The following is a 17395-nucleotide window of genomic DNA, read 5'->3' on the forward strand; positions in this document are numbered from 1 at the left end:
CATTATTAGTAAAAGCCCACTAATCCCCAAAATACTCGTTCAGTAAAATACACTCAACAAACGGGGGTTACTGGTGCCATCCCACGGTCATCTCAGCAGAAGCTGCTTCTCCACGTTCTTTGCTCGGTAGATAGATAGAGGGGAGCAAATCTCATCGTCCAATCGCAGGCCACATGTGGGAGCATGCAAATACATATATGCAAATGTCCATAGCAAGAGACCCTCCTAAATGATGACACTTGCCTATTGTGGTTAGTTATGGTGTTAAGTTTTCTTTATTGTGAGTATTAATATATGTTCTGAGATGAAAATAGTAAATAATAAAGCACAGATAACATATTGAACACGAAGTTATGTTTTACTTTATTACTGTCGTGCTCTGGTTAAGTGAAGTGCGTGTGTGTGTGTCCAGCCACACTGGTGTAGAATTTCACTGGCATGTGTGTTGAATGTGTGTGTGTGTGTAGTCAGACAGACACTCCTTTACCTGAGCAGAACACACACACGTCTGCACCGAGCGGGAGAGGATGAGGAGCGTTCCGGAACTTTCTCACACACACACACGACAACGTGTTGATCTGAGGAGAGAGACGCTAACGATTTTCCCCGACACGCCCCGGGCGGCCTGTGCTCCAACACGCCACCTATGCAGACGCTAGTGCAGCTCCTGGCTGTAACCTGAAGCTCCAGGTGTAAGGTCAGGGGTCAGGGGTCAGGCCTCGTCTTGTCCCGGTTTGGGGTGTAGATCAGGTTTGGTTCATGAGAAACAGCTGCCAGTAGTTTCAGTTCTTTGGTTCTGGTTAGTCCGGTGTGCTTATACAGTTCTGTTCAAAAAGAGACAATTAAGCAAAACCATCGAACACAAAACCAGAATTAATCTGAGATGCAAGCAATGTGGTGGTCTAGCGGTTAAGGAAGCGGCCCCGTAATCAGAAGGTTGCTGGTTCGAATCCCGATCTGCCAAGGTGCCACTGAGGTGCCACTGAGCAAAGCACCGTCCCCACACACTGCTCCCCGGGCGCCTGTCATGGTGCCCACTGCTCACTCAGGGTGATGGTTAAATGCAGAGGACAAATTTCACTGTGTGCACTGTGTGCTGTGCTGCTGTGTATCACATGTGACAATCACTTCACTTTCACTTTATTATTATTTATTATTATGTAACGAAAAAAGAACTGTATGTCAAACATGGATCAAAAATCGATTTACCTTATCGCAGAATTTCCTTCTTTTCAGGGAACAATGACATGATGTGTGTAGAGAAAGAGACTCTGAGCTGCAATACAACGTTGTTCTCCATCTGTAAACTTTAACTTGTAGGAGATTCATTATTTTACAGAGTTGGGAGAGACGGACGTCTAGTTCTTCTAGACTCACGGTGTGGGGCCACGTCCTGCAAGACCCTATTATTATGGCCCAGCGCTACGATAACGCACAAACTACAGATCCCATAATGCAGTGCTTCAGGTGCCCTGCCGGACACGGTCATCACACTGCAGCTGAATCTATAGAGGAGCAGCTTCCATGTCGACGGAAAAATGGGTTGTGAAGCAGCTCAGAATTCTTTTTTTGTGCTTCAAAGTCACCAAAGCGCCGTGCCTGCAAACTGCACACTGCATTATGGGATCTGTAGTTTGCGTGCTATGAGCGTTTCATGTGCCACAGTAATAGATCTATATAAAGTGATCTTTCCAGACACATGTGCTCGAGAACATCTCTTCATATCAACATGAACATTCCAGACACTTTGACCTTTTAAGCAGGATTTTCTGTGTGTTTTACACTTTCAGAGGAGTTGGTGCTGAGAAGATCATTTTGTTCGTTTCACTACTTACTAACGCTTTAAAACTACAGGCTCTGAACAACTTCTGTGTGGTATCTTCTCTCTGAAGAAGAGAAAATGAGTTTTTTTTAACCTCTTGAATTTGGTGTGTTGATTCTGTGGGTGAGTTTATGTGTTTGTCTAATGTAGATAGTGTGTGTGTGTGTGTGTGTGTGAGTGACTGCAGCTCCTGACCCGTACACCATATGTTCAATCCATAATTGATGTTTGTCAGTGTTTGCTCTGTGTGTGAAAGAGGCTGTGCGAGACAGTGTGTGTATCAGAGTGGGCCTGTATATGTGTGTGTGTTGTCAGCTCACACTAAGCTGTTAAGCTTTTATTGTGACCTGGAAGGTCGTGGCGCCACCCAGTGGGCACAACACTCAACTGCAGAAGCTCCACTCCCACAGGACACTTCACCCTCCAGCAGAGAGCAGCTGAGCAGTACAGTCAGATTTCACACCCCGCTGGACAACATCTCTCCATACAGGACCCTGCAGGACAGAGGTCAGGTCAGGGAGGACACTTGGAGCTTCAGGCTTTTTAAACTGCTCAAGAGCTGAAGGCCGAGAAGTTCACTTCCTGTTGTGAAAAAGTGAAGTGATTGTGAAACACTGCAGCACACAGAAACGTGTCCTCTGTATTTAACCAGCACCTAGTAGGCACCATGACCGGCACCCGGGGAGCAGTGTCCCAGAGACGGGACCTTCATCAAGGGGACCTCAGTGGTTCGGGACTCAAACTCAAAACCTTCTGATTACAGGGCCATGTCCCTGCCCGCTGGGCCACCGCTGCTGGCTGGTTTCCTTCTAGGGAGTTCCAGATAGAAAAGAAAGAGGCCATATAAAGAGATATTCCACGTGAAAGTCTTTAGATAAAAATAACAGGCTGGTGTGACAGTAATATAGGCCAAGGTCCAGTGAAGCTCCATCATTGTGGCTGCACGTCGTGCTTTTTGTGGGAACCGGTGAAAATCCGGCGCTGCGGAAGCCGCGCTGACCAATCGGAGCCCCAGACGGGCGCGCGCGCCGCGCCTCCGCCAATCAGCGGCGAGAACCGGAGCTCCAATCACACGCGGCCCTCGGGGCGGGGAGCCACGTGCACGCGCAAACATTACAGTGCGCGTTCGCGCTGTCTCTTTCCTCCCCATCATCCTGTCTCTGTGTGTGTATATATGTGTATTTTATATTTTTATATTTATATTTATTCTTTCTTTTCATGACCATTTACGTTGGTAGATTCTCACTGAAGGCATCAAAACTATGAATGAACACATGTGGAGTTCTGTACTTAACAAAAAGTGGAGTTCTGGCCTCCACAGTCACCGGACCTGAACCCAGTCCAGATGGTTTGGGGTGAGCTGGACCAACAAGTGCTAAACACCTCTGGGAACTCCTTCAAGACTGTTGGAGAAGCATTTCAGGTGACGACCTCTTGAAGCTCATCGAGAGAATGCCAAGAGTGTGTAAAGCAGTAATCAGAGCAAAGAAACTAGAATATAAAACATTATTTCACCTTTTTTTGTTAAGTACAGAACTCCACATGTGTTCATTCATAGTTCTGGTGCCTTCAGTGAGAATCTACCAACGTAAATGGTCATGAAGATAAAGAATTTTCCAGATTTGTGGCCTGTACAGTATGTGAGTGTGTAAATGTGTGCGTGTCGATGATGACGACGACGACCAGACCGGAAGCTGCATCATTCGGACGGTGACGCCCGCGCTCAGGTGTGCAGGTGGGGTCGCGGGGCGCGTCCCGCTCGCGGAGCATCGTGCGGCCCCGCGCGCTCCCGCTCCCGCTCGTGCTCGCGCGTGCGTGCGCGCGCCCCATCCCCGCTGCCTCCGTGCGCGGGCGCGCGCAGGGCTCCCGTTAAGGACAAAGGCGCGTCGTCCGCGCTGGATGTGACGGCGGGCCGCGGCGGTTCGGATGGAGGACGGCGGCGTCGAGACGCCCGCTTGGCCGCAGCTGTCGCGGGTGGACGGCGCGGTGCTGCCGGCGCTCGGCGGGTTCGGCCGGTACCAGAAGCGGCTGGTGCTGCTGTCGTGGCTGCCGGCGCTGCTGCTGTCGTGCGGCGCCAACTCGGACCCGTTCCTGCTGGAGGGCCGCGCCTGCGTGTGGAACCGGACGGAGAACGGGACGGGCGGCGGGCGGCCCGGCCTGGCGGAGAACGTGGTGACGGAGGTAGGGGACCGGAACGGCCCGGCCCGGTTCGGCCCGGTTCTGTGTGTGTGAGACTCTGCTTCTTGTCCCAGTGGCGGCTGGTGTGTGAGGACGCCTGGAGGCTGCAGCTGCTCCGCGTCGCGCTGCTGTTCGGGTCCACGGTCGGGTACCTGCTGGGCGGAGTCCTGGCGGACTGGTACGTGTCGGGGGCGTGGGGAGGGCGTGGTCCGCCGCCGGACCCGCCCACAACTCTACCTGTGCAGGTGCTTTGCAGATGGTTGTAACTCTTTAAAAGGGGGAGGGGCCTACGGACGTGATTCCGAACGTGACCACGCCCACTAGCAACACGTAGCTTGTCAGCGTGAAAACGGAGGCGTTGACGAGCGTCCCTCCTGTCTCTCGCAGGCTGGGCCGCAAGCCTGTGATGTTGGTGTGTGTGGTGTCGGTGTGTGTGTGCGGCGTGGGCGTGGCCTTCTCCAGCAGCCTGCTGATGTTCGCCTGCCTCCGCTTCGTCCAGGGCCTGAGCCTGGCGGGGATCGGCCTGACGCTGTACCTACTGCGTGAGTTTCACACCCGCACACACACACACACCCCCGGGTTCCGGGTAAACGTGGTCTGTCCCCGCCCGCCAGGTATGGAGCTGTGTCTCCCCGCCTGGCGCTTCTCCGCCATGCTGGTGTCCAGCGTGCTGGCGGTGGGCGGGCAGCTCCTCATGCCCGGTCTGGCCACCCTCTGCGCGGACTGGCACCTTTTCCAGATCCTGCTCAGCAGCCCGCTGGTGCTGCTGCTGTTTTACGCGTGGTAAGTGTGGGGGTGAAAGGTCGTGTGGGGCGCCGGCCGCCGCTGACCCCGCCTCCTCTCGTCTGGCCAGCTTGTTCCCGGAGTCGCTGCGGTGGCTGCTGGCCACTCGCCGCTTCCACAGGGCCAAAGGTCAGATGTACGCCATCGCCCAGAGCAACCGCGTGGACACGGAGACCGACCAGAGCGGCGTCCTGTCAGGTGAGCGTCCGGCGCCCGCGCCGTGCCCCGCCCGAGAGCGTCCCCGGCCCATGGCGTCTCTGGTCTGTCCGCAGAGCTGGAGCGGGCGCAGCAGGAGACGCCGCGGAGCTCCTGCGTCCTGCAGATCATCAGGACCCGCAACCTGTGGAAGAGCGTCCTGGTCCTGTGCGTGAACGCGTGAGTCCACCGCGGATTCTATTGATGTTCTGTTGGACGTAGGGACGTGGTGGGCGGGGACTCTACCGGTCTGTCCCTGCGTGTCCCCCTCAGGCTGGCCGGCTGCGGGATGGAGGAGTGTTTCGTGCGTGTCGTTTGGGGCGGCGTCCTTCCTTCCAAGTACCTCGCGCTTGGAGGCGTGGCTTTGGCGGCGTGTGTGGCAATGGGCGGGGCTGTCTGCTTGTTGGGAAGGAGGGCGGGGCTCCTCTGTTTCATGATCGTCACGGCGCTGTGTTCCCTGCTGCAGCTGGGTCTGTTTAACTGTGAGTTCACACTCGCATGCAGCGTACACACACTCACGTGTGCACTTTATTTTCTCACGAAACGTACCGCTCTGTGTTGCAGTGATTGGGAAATACGCACTTCGGCATGGAACAGGTAACACACACTCGCACACACACACACTCACACTCACACCTCTAGGACTCTCGTCATTCTCTGGGTGATGTAATGATGGATAGTGATCATTTCTACTGCGTTTTAATTGAAAGAACAAACGATGGACTTGAACGTGGAGATAAACTCATCTTCTCCGTCTTGGCCCCTCGGTGGTGGAATGAACTTCCAGCTCAGTCACTGAGCACCTTCACACGGCAGCTCAACACCTTCCTCTTTAGAGAAGATTTAGATGAACTTGTAACCTTCTTCTCGTCTGACTTCTGTATAGAAACTAGAACAGAGTGAATAAAAAGATTGTATTCATAGTTGGGGGTCCTAGTGAACCGGAATTGATCTCTTCATCCATGGTGACATGGAAGCACGTTGTAAATCGCTCTGGATAAGGGCGTCTGGTAAATGCCGTAAAATGTAAATCTGTGTGTAGTGTAATAATATCTGCTGTGTGTGTGTGTGTAGTTCTGAGGGACAATCACGTCTCTGTGGTTTTCTCTGGAATTGGGATTCTCACGTCTCACGCCGTCAGCAGCCTCAGCGTTTTCACCTGTGCGGAGATCAGCCCGACGGTCATCAGGTACGTACACACACACACACACACACACACCTCTAAAGCCATCTGGAACGGTGCATACGACCGTAACGCTTCACTGTAATGAGCGGCGTTTACAGTAAGTTTAATTCAGGTATAAATCAGGTATTAACAGTAACGCGGGACCATTTCATTGCAAATGTAGTTCACACAAGCGGAAATTGTGGTTTTGACGATGTGAAGTCACAGCCAGGAATTAATACCTGAATTAAACTGGATTACAGTCCTGGTTCACGATTCTAATTCTGTAGTAGCCTAGTGGGTAACACACCCGCCTATGAACCAGAAGACCCAGGTTCAAACCCCACTTACTACCATCGTGTCCCTGAGCAAGACACTTAACCCTGAGTGTCTCCAAGGGGGGACTGTCCCTGTAACTACAGAGTGGTAGTAGCCTAGTGGGTAACACACCCGCCTATGAACCAGAAGACCCAGGTTCAAACCCCACTTACTACCATCGTGTCCCTGAGCAAGACACTTAACCCTGAGTGTCTCCAAGGGGGGACTGTCCCTGTAACTACTGGGTGGTAGTAGTGGGTCTAGCGGGTAACACACTCGCCTATTAACCAGAAGACCCAGGTTCAAACCCCACTTACTACCATCATGTCCCTGATCACGACACTTAACCCTGAATGTCTCCAGGGGGACACTGTCCCTGTAACTACTGTCTGGATAAGGGCGTCTGGTAAACGCTGTAAATGTGAATACAGTTAAAAGGTTTGTGTGTTTGTAGGGGTGGCAGCGTGGGCCTGGTCATGGCGAGCGCGACGCTGGGGGCGTGCGTGTCCCCGCTGCTGGACCACCAGGAGCTTCGCGGCTTCTTCCTCCTCAGAGTCATCCTCACCTGCACCTGCCTGCTGTCCCTCATCTGCATCCCGCTGCTGCGGGAGACGACCGGCCAGCCCCTGCCTGAGTCCATCGCGGAGGCGGAGGGACTCCTGCGCAGGCCCCTCCCCTCCGGCGAGCAGCACTGCCTGCTCCAGAGGCCAGAGGTCACGGACACACCGCTCCGTCAGCTGACCACAGACACGCCCAACGGGGTGAGGACCTCGTGAACCCGCCCTGGCCGAGCGGCGGGGCGACGCCCCCGAACCGAGAACGTTGGTGCACGCGCCCTGAACCACTCAGGACGGCGAGGAACGTCCCCCTCGCCGACGCTGGACGAGTCGCTCGGCACACTCGCTGTTCGTAAACGTCACATTTGCACTAAGTTCAGGAACAATCAAGCAGACTGTAGCGTGTTGAGGTTTTTTAATGATGGCTGATGCCGGAGAGCGAGCGCGCGTGTGGAGGATGACGGTAAAAACCCGACTTCCGCATTTTTAACCAACCGTCTGGTCACGTGTGGAGCTGCTGGACGGTTAAATACAGAGACACAGATAGGAGTTTTAATAAAGAAACCAACATAGAAATAACATTTGTAATCTGGTGTTTCTCCTCGGTCACTGACTCTCATTAGATGTTTCGCTCAACGGTAAAATGATTAAATTTGATTTGACGTCAGATGCAACTGGGTCCTGTGGTGAATTAAAAAGCGAGTTATATATTATATATTATAACAGCTTCAGACTGACAAGAAGGGGCCGCGTGAGGTCAAAGTTCAAAATGCGTCCGGGCGCGTCTCCATTTCCTGCTTTATCCGGTTCTCCACCAGCAGGGCGAGCCGCCCGTCCGACAGCGGCAGCTGGCAGGAGAGGAAGACCTGCTTCTTCGTCCGGCGAGCTGGGAGGAGGAAACCAACGGCGAGTTACGACCAACACACACACACACACACTGACCGGCGTCCGCTCCGTCACCGTACCGAGCCGCTGGGAGAGAGAGCTGGGGCCGGGGTCTGAGGGGTCCCCCAGGATCAGGGTGGACAGGGGGGCGGAGTCCTAGAAAGAAACACGGGACAATGAATATTTACATTTACGGCATTAACCAATCGCCCTTATCCAACCAGTAGTTACAGGGACAGTCCCCCCCCCTGGAGACACTCAGGGTTAAGTGTCCTGCTCAGGGACACAATGGTAGTAAGTGGGGTTTGAACCTGGGTTTGAACGAGTGTGTTACCCACTAGGCCACTACCACCCCAATATCAGAAATCAAAAATAGTGTAACTAGTAAATATTACCAAATTTCCACCTCATATTCGGTTTATTTAACGTGGCCTTATAGAGCATGCCTGCTGTTCTGCGCAGGCGCAGACGCCTGTTCCGCGCCTCACTGCTTTCACTTTGAAATAAACAACGTGTCCGGCTCGGCTGCGCCGTACTGACCAGTCTGCTGTTGACGGACACGGCGAGGTTGGACAGAACCGGCGCGGTTCCGATCCAGAGGAAGAAGCCGCCGCTCAGCTTCATCACGTGGAAATGGACGGGCTGCTCCAGCAGCTTCTCGGAGAAGCGGTGGACCGAGATCCCGCTGCCGGTGTCGTCCGGACCCTGCATCGCGCTCGGCCTTCTCGCCTTCACCGGGACCCGCGGAGGAGAGGAGACCGGGCTGCTGCGGCCATCTCACTCACATGCGCGGCGAGCCACAGCGCCGCCAGCGGCGAGGAGGAGAACTGACCGGGCGACGGCCAAGCGTGTTGCCAGATTGGTCTTATTTCCTCCTGATCACTTCATTCACCTGTACATGTATTTTACCTTCTGGTGTTACCCACTCGGCTACTGCCACCCTGCAACAAACGAAATGAGATTCAGTGAGGGGAGGTGAGTGCAGCAGATAAGATTTGCCAGTGGCCTGCTGTTGGTATTTTTATTGTATAGTATGTTTAGGCTTGGTACTTTAAATTAAATGCCGTGGCAGTTAATGAACTGAAGAAATTATATTAAAAAATGTATTGCAGACACCAGAAATCAGCTCAGAACTGATGTGTGTAATTACGACACTGGCACAAAACTCAATAATCGGCATCCACACACGTGGCCAGCTGTTCACAGTAGGAATCTCAGACGGGTTCTGGGCAGGTAGGAGGTCAGGCAGAACCCTGGTCGTGTCTGTGGAGTAACTATAGCGTAACCTACTCTCCTTCTCAACCCACATCACCAATCTTTCTTGTTCATGTAGGTTCCTTCGCTAAAATATCAGATGGATCCACCCTTATTACACCTCGAACTGCACCTGGTATACTCCGAGCCTCCAGTACTGCTCGCCTGGTCCCTCCATCTCTGAAGGTAAAAGGAAGACACTCATCTAGACTCTTCTCCGTCTTGGCCCCTCGGTGGTGGAATGAACTTCCAGCTCAGTCACTGAGCACCTTCACACGGCAGCTCAACACCTTCCTCTTTAGAGAAGATTTAGATGAACTTGTAACCTTCTTCTGTATAGAAACTAGAACAGAGTGAATAAAAAGATTGTATTCATAGTTGGGGGTCCTAATGAACCAGAACTGACCACTTCGTCCATGGTGACATGGAAGCACATTGTAAGTTGCTCTGGATCAGGGCGTCTGCCAAATGGCGTAAATGCAAATGTCTTTGCACACAGAAAAATGTGTCCCCACCCAGGCGGTGGTCCAGGTGCTCGATCGTGCTGAAAACGTCTCCTGGCACGCCCAGAGGCAGAAGGGGCTCCCCTAAAACACGCTCGCATGATCACGCATATCCACACCAGCAGAGATGAACACTTACACCCACGTTCACACACACACGTAGTTCACCAGGCCTCCTGCGGGCTTGTTGTGTCGATCAGGTGAAGGACGCTGGCTGCATCCACAGTGACAATCAGAATCAAAAGCCCTGCGGCACGATCGCTTCAGAATCATAAATCAAGCTGTTGATAAAAAAGAACAGCAGAGAGTGTGTAGAAGTGTGTAGAAGTGTGTGTGTGTGTTTGTGCACTGGCCTGTGTCGACTGAGTGTTATCGAAACTGCGTGCAGTCCAGCGTTACAGACCACATGAGGAAGAGAAACACGTCCTCGTCGTCCTCAGTCCTCGCCGTCCTCAGTCCTCGCCGCTCTCTCGCCCCATGTTAGTGTCACAGAGAGGCACATGCCTGCGTGTGTTCACGTGTGTGTGTGACAGCTGGGGTGACTTGTTGGGGATGGGGGCGCCCCCATCAGAGTCCCCGGAGCCCCGGGCTCGAGTGTGTGTGTGTGTGTGTGTGTGTGTGTACATGTGTGTGTGGACAGTGGGGAATTACGGGGATTTTTTCTCTTGCTCTCTCACACTCAGATGTACACACGTTCTCAGTAGAAGGTGTGAAATTGATCTCTGAGCTGCTGAATAATTATTAACAGATTACAGATTATTTATTCTTTAAAGTTTACAGTCTGTATTTATATGGATACATCTTAATAAAATGGGAACGGTTGGTGACATTGAACACATTTTATAAGTGGTCAGAAACTTACTCATGAAAGAATAAAGTTACGTTAAAACCAAGCACACCATAGTTTTTCTTGTGAAATTACCAATAAATTTGATGTGTCACATGACCCTCTTCCTATTGAAAAAACAAAAGTTGGATCCAAGATGGCCGACTCCAAAATGGCCACTATGGTCACCACCCACCTTGAAAAGTTTGTCCCCTCACATATACTAATGTGCCACAAACAGGACGTTAATGTCACCAACCGTTCCCATATCTGCAGTTTATTGGAACATCAACCTATAAAGCTACAGCTCTAGACCTTCAGTCTTCCTTCAAACGGTCTAGAGCTACAAGCTGCAGATGTAGTTCCCAACAGAGCCTTGAACTCGGTGTAGTTGTCAGTAATTCTTACATTTAATACCTCAAAGTAGAGATTATGCTGAACGTGGCCCTAAATGTCAATCCGGGTCAAGTGTGTGAGAATATACCGATTTCTGCTGAGCCCCCATCCGCCCTCCACACACACACACACACACACACACACACACACACACACACAGATGATGTCCTGGAGGGGTTTGATTTGATTAGCTGCTCCTGTTTCTGCCCTCAGTACCAACCTGCTTGACTCTTTTAGCAACCTTGGTTTTCCGGTTTTTCTTTCAGTTCAAAATAAGACGCCGAACCTGCCAGCATCTGTTCGGAGGGATATCAGGAGGGGGAGAGAGTGTGTGTGTCGGAGTGTGTGTGACACTGCTGTCATCGGTGTCAGGTGAGGCAAGGCCTCGTACACACACACACACACATTTGATGCACAGAGCCACATCCTTGACTGCACCTTTAAAGTCTGTTACAGTGGCTCTGATATCCGAACGTGTTTCAGACTCCATCAGAGGAGAAGAAGAGGAGGATGAAGACCAGGAGATGAAGGTGGTCACGTTCCAGGCCTGTTTATTACATCCGTGCACAGCAGGCCAGAGCTCCAACCCATCAGCCAGGCACTGTTGGTCTGGACCATGAAGATCAGCGTCCTCCACCGTCCTCCCTGCGAAATGGCTCCGGCCTGTACGGCCATCCGTGGGGAGATGATCTGAAACTCGGCTGGTGGTTTCAGTTGAACCCAGAGCAGATCGGTTGAGTGGACGGCGGTTCTTCGGGGGTTTCACGCCCAGCGCGGCATTACTCTGCAAAATCCTGCACTTCATAACCACTCTGTTCCTGTACCTGATCACAAGCAGTCATTTTAATTCATTAAAGTTCATCAGGAATAAAACAGCCACCAGTGATGCTTTTTTTATATTATAATATTATAGTGATTGTTTTATGCTCATAAGAAGCTCGGATTTCTTTTTATTTATACCTTGTGATGCTTTTTTTATATTATAATATTATAGTGATTGTTTTATGCTCATAAGAAGCTCGGATTTCTTTTTATTTATACCTTGTGATGCTTTTTTATATTTTAATATTATAGTGATTGTTTTATGCTCATAAGAAGCTCGGATTTCTTTTTATTTATACCTTGTGATGCTTTTTTATATTATAATATTATAGTGATTGTTTTATGCTCATAAGAAGCTCGGATTTCTTTTTATTTATACCTTGTGATGCTTTTTTATATTATAATATTATAGTGATTGTTTTATGCTCATAAGAAGCTCGGATTTCTTTTTATTTATACCTTGTGATGCTTTTTTATATTATAATATTATAGTGATTGTTTTATGCTCATAAGAAGCTCGGATTTCTTTTTATTTATACCTTGTGATGCTTTTTTATACTATTATATTATAGTGATTGTTTTATGCTCAATGCTCAACGTCGTGTATCCATGTTTATTGTTCATTTTTTAAAGTAAAGAGTGAAAAAGGGATAAATATGCATGATATTCATCATTTTTACAATTACAAAATAAAAATTTGATAGAGTTTTGGTTATTCTTGTTTGAAGTCCTAAAATGGAAGAACGATCACACTTCTTTTCATCCGGCAGATGAAGGATTTTCCGTCTGAAGACGAGCTGTGAAAGGTTCCAGAACTTTCTCTTTCTCGGTCCTGATGTTGAGAAGTGAAATAAGTGAGATCTGCCCCACATGCGGCGCCTCTCGGTTCGCTGTGATTTAAAATCGTCTTCGTCACGTTCAGACGGCGGTTGATCTGAAGATTCGGGTTCCCGGAATGGCGGCTCAACTAAAACACTTTCATTCAAAACCGAACTAAAGAAAATCGTGCATGATGCCTTTTGTTGACCCCTGACCTCCAGTCTCTACAGACGGTCGGTTTTAAAGACGGGGTTCGGATGATGCTGTTGTGCCTTCTGAAAATGTCCCCTCACGTCTTCCTCTGCGGACAAACGACATCCTCACACCACAGATAACTGGTAGAACGCTGACGAAGTCGCCGCAGAAGCACCGATGTGTGTGACATCATTTGAATACGCTTACGGTCAGTCTGGAAATGCAGCAAGTGCACTTCTTGGAAAATGTGTGTGTGTGTGTGTGTGTGTGTGTGTGTGTGTGTGTGTGTGTGTGTGTGTGTGTGTGCGTGTGTGTGTGTGCGTGTGTGTGTGTGTTATTGCTGCCCACCTTGAAGTCCATTTTGAATATACGGTATGCGTGTCCAGCGAGAATTCACCCCTCCCTGACCTGTGGGCCGAGTGCTGCATCTGCTCTGAGGTTTCTGTTGGTGTGTGTGTGTGTGTGAGTGTGTGTGTGTGTGTGTGAGCGTGTGTGTGTGTGAGTGTGTGTTCACTGCTGACTAATGTTCAGTTCTCGGGGGGTTTGGGGTTTGGCTCAGTCAGAGCAGGACGACTTCCTGATCAGCTGGCAGGTGTCCTCGAGGTCGAGAACCTCCCAGAATGCCGTTAAACATGTGGATGAGACTAAATGAATAAGCACTTTTTTTTTTAACCCTCTCAACTTCAGAGGGTAAAGATGACATCCAGGCGAGCGCCAACACCAACGGTGTCGGTACGGCAACTACTGAGAACTTCACCAACGTTTCCCCACGACAAGCCAACATGTACTGATCCTGCGGCTGCCGTTAATATATCATACAGGCAGAAGAAGCATGCAAGATGTTACAACACGTATCTGAAGGCAGAGAATCAAACCCCACTTACTACCATCGTGTCCCCGAGGTCGAAGTTTATTGTCATATGTACAAAGTACGGTGTACAGAGCACAATGAAATTCTTACTTGAAAACCCCTCCCATGCAGACAGAACATAGAACATGATACATAGAAGACACAGAAGACAAAGTGCAGCAGCAATAAATAATAAGTCACAGAAGGATCAATCTAAGTTGCATAAGAAAGTGATTGTGCATAATTGAAGTGACAGTGACAGTGCAGACTATGTGTTGTATAGCCTGATGGCTGCTGGGGTACAAACTGTTCCTGAATCGTGTTGTGCGCGTGTGAAATGTCCCGAGTAAAGAGTGACAGTGCGTGGTGGCTGGGGTCCTTCAGGATGCTCTTCGTACTTAACCCTGAGTGTCTCCAGGGGGGGACTGTCCCTGTAACTACTGACTGTAAGTCGCTCTGGATAAGGGCGTCTGGTAAATGCTGTTAAAACATTATTATTTTAATTATTAGTTTGATGTTACTGTTGTCATTATCATGTACTCCTCCCACCACACCACGCCACGCCCCTCCGTCACCCGTGGCCCCGCCCCCGCCCCTAAAAAATCAGATTTAAACCCAAAACTCGAGACTCAACCCGAATCGAGACCCTGAGAGGAAAAAAGGGGTTCAGTCCCACTCGTAACTACTTATCATGTGAGTCTGACTAACTTTTCGATTTATTTATTGGTTCCTTTACTGGGAGCTTTTGATGTTGTAAATGTGATTCTTGATTATTAGATTGCCGTCAGTAGTTTATGTTGAATTGGTTCTTTAATGTTGGTTTTATACTCTGTGGTTATTACTCCTCTTTCATCCGCTTTATTGAACCGGTAGATGGACGCGGACGCGGTGCGCGCCGCCCCGGGCGGGAAGCTCCGCCGGTGGCTGATCGAGCAGGTGGACTCGGGCCGGTACCGCGGCCTGGTGTGGGACAGCGAGGACAGGAGCGTCTTCCGCGTCCCGTGGAAACACGCCGGCAAGCAGGACTACAACCGGGACGAGGACGCGGCGCTATTCAAGGTGTCCCGTTATTTCCCCAACACCGACATTCCATATTCCACACTGTAATATATACAGTACAAAGTCTGGACACCTTCTCATTCAACGTGTTTTCTTTATTTTCATGACCATTTACGTTGATAGATTCTCACTGAAGGCATCAAAACTATGAATGAACACATGTGGAGTTCTGTACTTAACAAAAAAAGGTGAAATAAGTGAAAACATGTTTTATATTCTAGTTTCTTTGCTCTGGTTACTGCTTTGAACACTCTTGGCATTCTCTCGATGAGCTTCAAGAGGTCGTCACCTGAAATGCTTCTCCAACAGTCTTGAAGGAGTTCCCAGAGGTGTTTAGCACTTGTTGGTCCAGCTCACCCCAAACCATCTGGATTGGGTTCAGGTCCGGTGACTGTGGAGGTCAGGTCTCCACTTTTTGTTAAGTCCATAACTCCACATGTGTTCATTCATAGTTTTGATGCCTTCAGTGAGAATCTACCAACGTAAATGGTCATGAATATAAAGAAAACACATTGAATGAGAAGGCGTCCAAACTTTTGGTCTGTATATATGTGTGTATATATGTGATGTGTGTGTATATATGTGATGTGTGTGTATATATGTGTGTATATATGTGATGTGTGTGTATATGTGATGTGTGTGTATATATGTGTGTGTATATATGTGATGTGTGTATATATGTGTGTATATATGTGATGTGTGTGTATATATGATGTGTGTGTATATGATGTGTGTGTATATGTGATGTGTGTGTATATATGTGTGTATATATGTGATGTGTGTGTATATATGTGTGTATATATGTGATGTGTGTGTATATGTGTATATATGTGATGTGTGTGTATATGTGATGTGTGTGTATATATGTGTGTATATGTGATGTGTGTATATATGTGTGTATATATGTGATGTGTGTGTATATGTGTGTATATGTGATGTGTGTGTATATATGTGTGTATATGTGATGTGTGTGTATATGTGATGTGGGTGTATATGTGTGTGTATATATGTGATGTGTGTGTATATGTGTGTGTGTTGTACAGGCCTGGGCGCTGTTTAAAGGGAAGTACCGGGAGGGGGTTGATAAACCGGACCCCCCGACGTGGAAGACGCGTCTGCGTTGCGCCCTCTGAATAAGAGCAGCGACTTCGAGGAGCTGGTGTCGCGCAGCCAGCTGGATCGTGGTCGGACCCGTACAAGGTTTACCGCGTCGTGCCGGAGGGAGCGCGGAGAGGTGAGGACGCGTCGCCGGCGGACTGAGCTCTGATTGGCCGCCATTAACCAATCCGCTTCCAGCAGGCGCCAGGACGGCCTCCGATTCGCTGTGCGCCTCGACCCAGCCCAGATACCCCGCAAGCCCCGCCCACCTGGCGACACAGGTAGGCTGCCGCGGGGCGGGGCTGGGCGTCAGTACAGGTGTGATTCTCTGTCGCTTTCTGATTGGCTGTAGGGGAGTAACTTCTTCTTCCCGAGTGAAGAGCTGCCCCACCCTGACCGCGCCAGCTGGGAAAACGGTGAGAGCTTTTTATTTCCTGGGGGGTCATAGTTCACGTTTCACTCTGTAATGTCAAAATGTTGTGTGTGTGTGTGTATGTTTAGGCTACCAAATAAGTGCTTCATTCTACAGCTGCAGTTCCCCTGAACCCGTCCCCTCACTGTACACCCTAGAGCACAGCGGAACAGGTACACACACGCACACACATGCACAAACACACCAAGCATGCACCACTCATGCAACACGCATGCACACAACCATACACCAAGCATGCACCACTCATGCACGCACATACCAAGCATGCACACACACCGAGCATGCACCACGTATGCACTTACGCACACGCACCACACACACGCGCACCATGCACACACACGCTTTTCCTGGACGTGGCTGTCTGATCGTGTTTTAGTGTTTCCGTCATTCTGAACCTCTACGCAGATCACTGGCTGTTGGTGAGCGTGATCTACGGCGGCGTCCTCGTGTCGGAGGTCACCGTCCGCAGGCCTGAGGGGTGTGTCCTCTCACCGGACGGGCGGCTGTTCCACCCGACGAACAGCGGGCCGGAGGTGGTGCCCCTCCCCCCGGAGGCGGGATTAGACAACGGGGTGCAGCTGTGGGTGGGGCCTGGGGGACTGTACGCCCGTCCCCTCTGCTCTGCCAGCGTGTTCTGGGAAGGAGGCCACGCCCCTTATCAAGACAAGCCCAATCGGCTGGAGAGCGGGCAGACCAGCAAACTGCTGGACACACACATTCTACTCACAGGTAGTAGTGTAACCGCCTCTTTTTCCCGTTTTTACCCACAAGGCCCTGCTCACCCTCGCTTCCATTCCAGAGCTGCAGGCCTTCTCTCTGCACATGCGTCCCTTCCCTCCGCTGCACGTCCTGCTGCTTTTTGGGGACGTTGAGAGGAAGAGCCTCGTCGTGCAGGTACCCCGGCGTGGACGCGGTGTGTCGGTGTAAACGAAGCGGGCGAGGCCGCTGATTCTGTGTGTCCGTGATGCAGGTTGAGCCCCTCTTCGCTCGCCAGCTCCTGTTTGTGGCGCAGACCAGCGGCGCCGGCTTCGTCGGGAGTCAAGACGTGAACACACACGCGCACACGCGCTACCTTCCACTGGCCCAGTAACCACCACCGCCACAGGAAATAAATCCTTCTTTAACACGCTCAACAGGTCTGAATGGGTGGAGGGACTTTTATTAGACCACGTGTGAAATGACAGTTAAAGTGAGATTGTGTATTTTAACGTGTGTGTGTGTGCACGTGTTCATGTTA

General features: G+C 50.5%; 3 protein-coding genes and 1 pseudogene across 5 annotated transcripts in view; 2 read left to right on the forward strand and 2 right to left on the reverse strand.

Annotated features, from left to right (window-relative positions):
• exoc2 (exocyst complex component 2) overlaps window positions 1-17395 on the reverse strand; it is a 102229-nt gene that overhangs the window by 74302 nt on the left and 10532 nt on the right. The gene's annotated exons all lie outside the window — the stretch shown is intronic.
• LOC114781110 (solute carrier family 22 member 23) lies at window positions 3428-7687 on the forward strand. 2 transcript variants are annotated; one of them, XM_028967810.1, is made up of 10 exons: window positions 3428-4003; window positions 4075-4178; window positions 4388-4542; window positions 4615-4783; window positions 4854-4981; window positions 5056-5158; window positions 5252-5460; window positions 5543-5575; window positions 6053-6167; window positions 6916-7687. In XM_028967810.1, the coding sequence occupies exons 1-10, from the start codon at window positions 3749-3751 to the stop codon at window positions 7235-7237; spliced, it is 1593 nt and encodes a 530-aa protein (XP_028823643.1). In that variant the 5' UTR covers window positions 3428-3748; the 3' UTR covers window positions 7238-7687. The 2 variants fall into 2 exon arrangements, with proteins under 2 accessions (XP_028823643.1, XP_028823642.1); XM_028967809.1 differs by having other exon boundaries at window positions 4388-4783.
• Window positions 7417-8704, reverse strand: psmg4 (proteasome (prosome, macropain) assembly chaperone 4). The gene is made up of 3 exons (XM_028967815.1): window positions 8444-8704; window positions 7984-8059; window positions 7417-7904 (listed from the first exon to the last, which is right to left on the reverse strand). The coding sequence occupies exons 1-3, from the start codon at window positions 8612-8614 to the stop codon at window positions 7783-7785; spliced, it is 369 nt and encodes a 122-aa protein (XP_028823648.1). The 5' UTR covers window positions 8615-8704; the 3' UTR covers window positions 7417-7782.
• On the forward strand, window positions 14365-17304 carry LOC114781111 (interferon regulatory factor 4-like; annotated as a pseudogene).

Source organism: Denticeps clupeoides, unplaced genomic scaffold (genome assembly GCF_900700375.1).
Source record: "Denticeps clupeoides unplaced genomic scaffold, fDenClu1.1, whole genome shotgun sequence".
Taxonomy (NCBI): Eukaryota; Metazoa; Chordata; class Actinopteri; order Clupeiformes; family Denticipitidae; genus Denticeps; species Denticeps clupeoides.

What these genes read in the sequence shown, in the direction of transcription:
- LOC114781110 (XM_028967809.1), top strand. Translation starts at nt 3,749, where the DNA reads ATGGAGGACGGCGGCGTCGAGACGCCCGCTTGGCCGCAGCTGTCGCGG. An exon ending in CGGAGAACGTGGTGACGGAG is followed by an intron (nt 4,004 to 4,074) that starts GTAGGGGACCGG and finishes TTCTTGTCCCAG; the next exon opens with TGGCGGCTGGTGTGTGAGGA. An exon ending in CTGGTCCTGTGCGTGAACGC is followed by an intron (nt 5,159 to 5,251) that starts GTGAGTCCACCG and finishes TGTCCCCCTCAG; the next exon opens with GCTGGCCGGCTGCGGGATGG.
- psmg4 (XM_028967815.1), bottom strand. Translation starts at nt 8,614, where the DNA reads ATGCAGGGTCCGGACGACACCGGCAGCGGGATCTCGGTCCACCGCTTC. An exon ending in TGTCCGTCAACAGCAGACTG is followed by an intron (nt 8,060 to 8,443) that starts GTCAGTACGGCG and finishes GTTTCTTTCTAG; the next exon opens with GACTCCGCCCCCCTGTCCAC. An exon ending in CTCTCTCTCCCAGCGGCTCG is followed by an intron (nt 7,905 to 7,983) that starts GTACGGTGACGG and finishes TCCTCCTCCCAG; the next exon opens with CTCGCCGGACGAAGAAGCAG.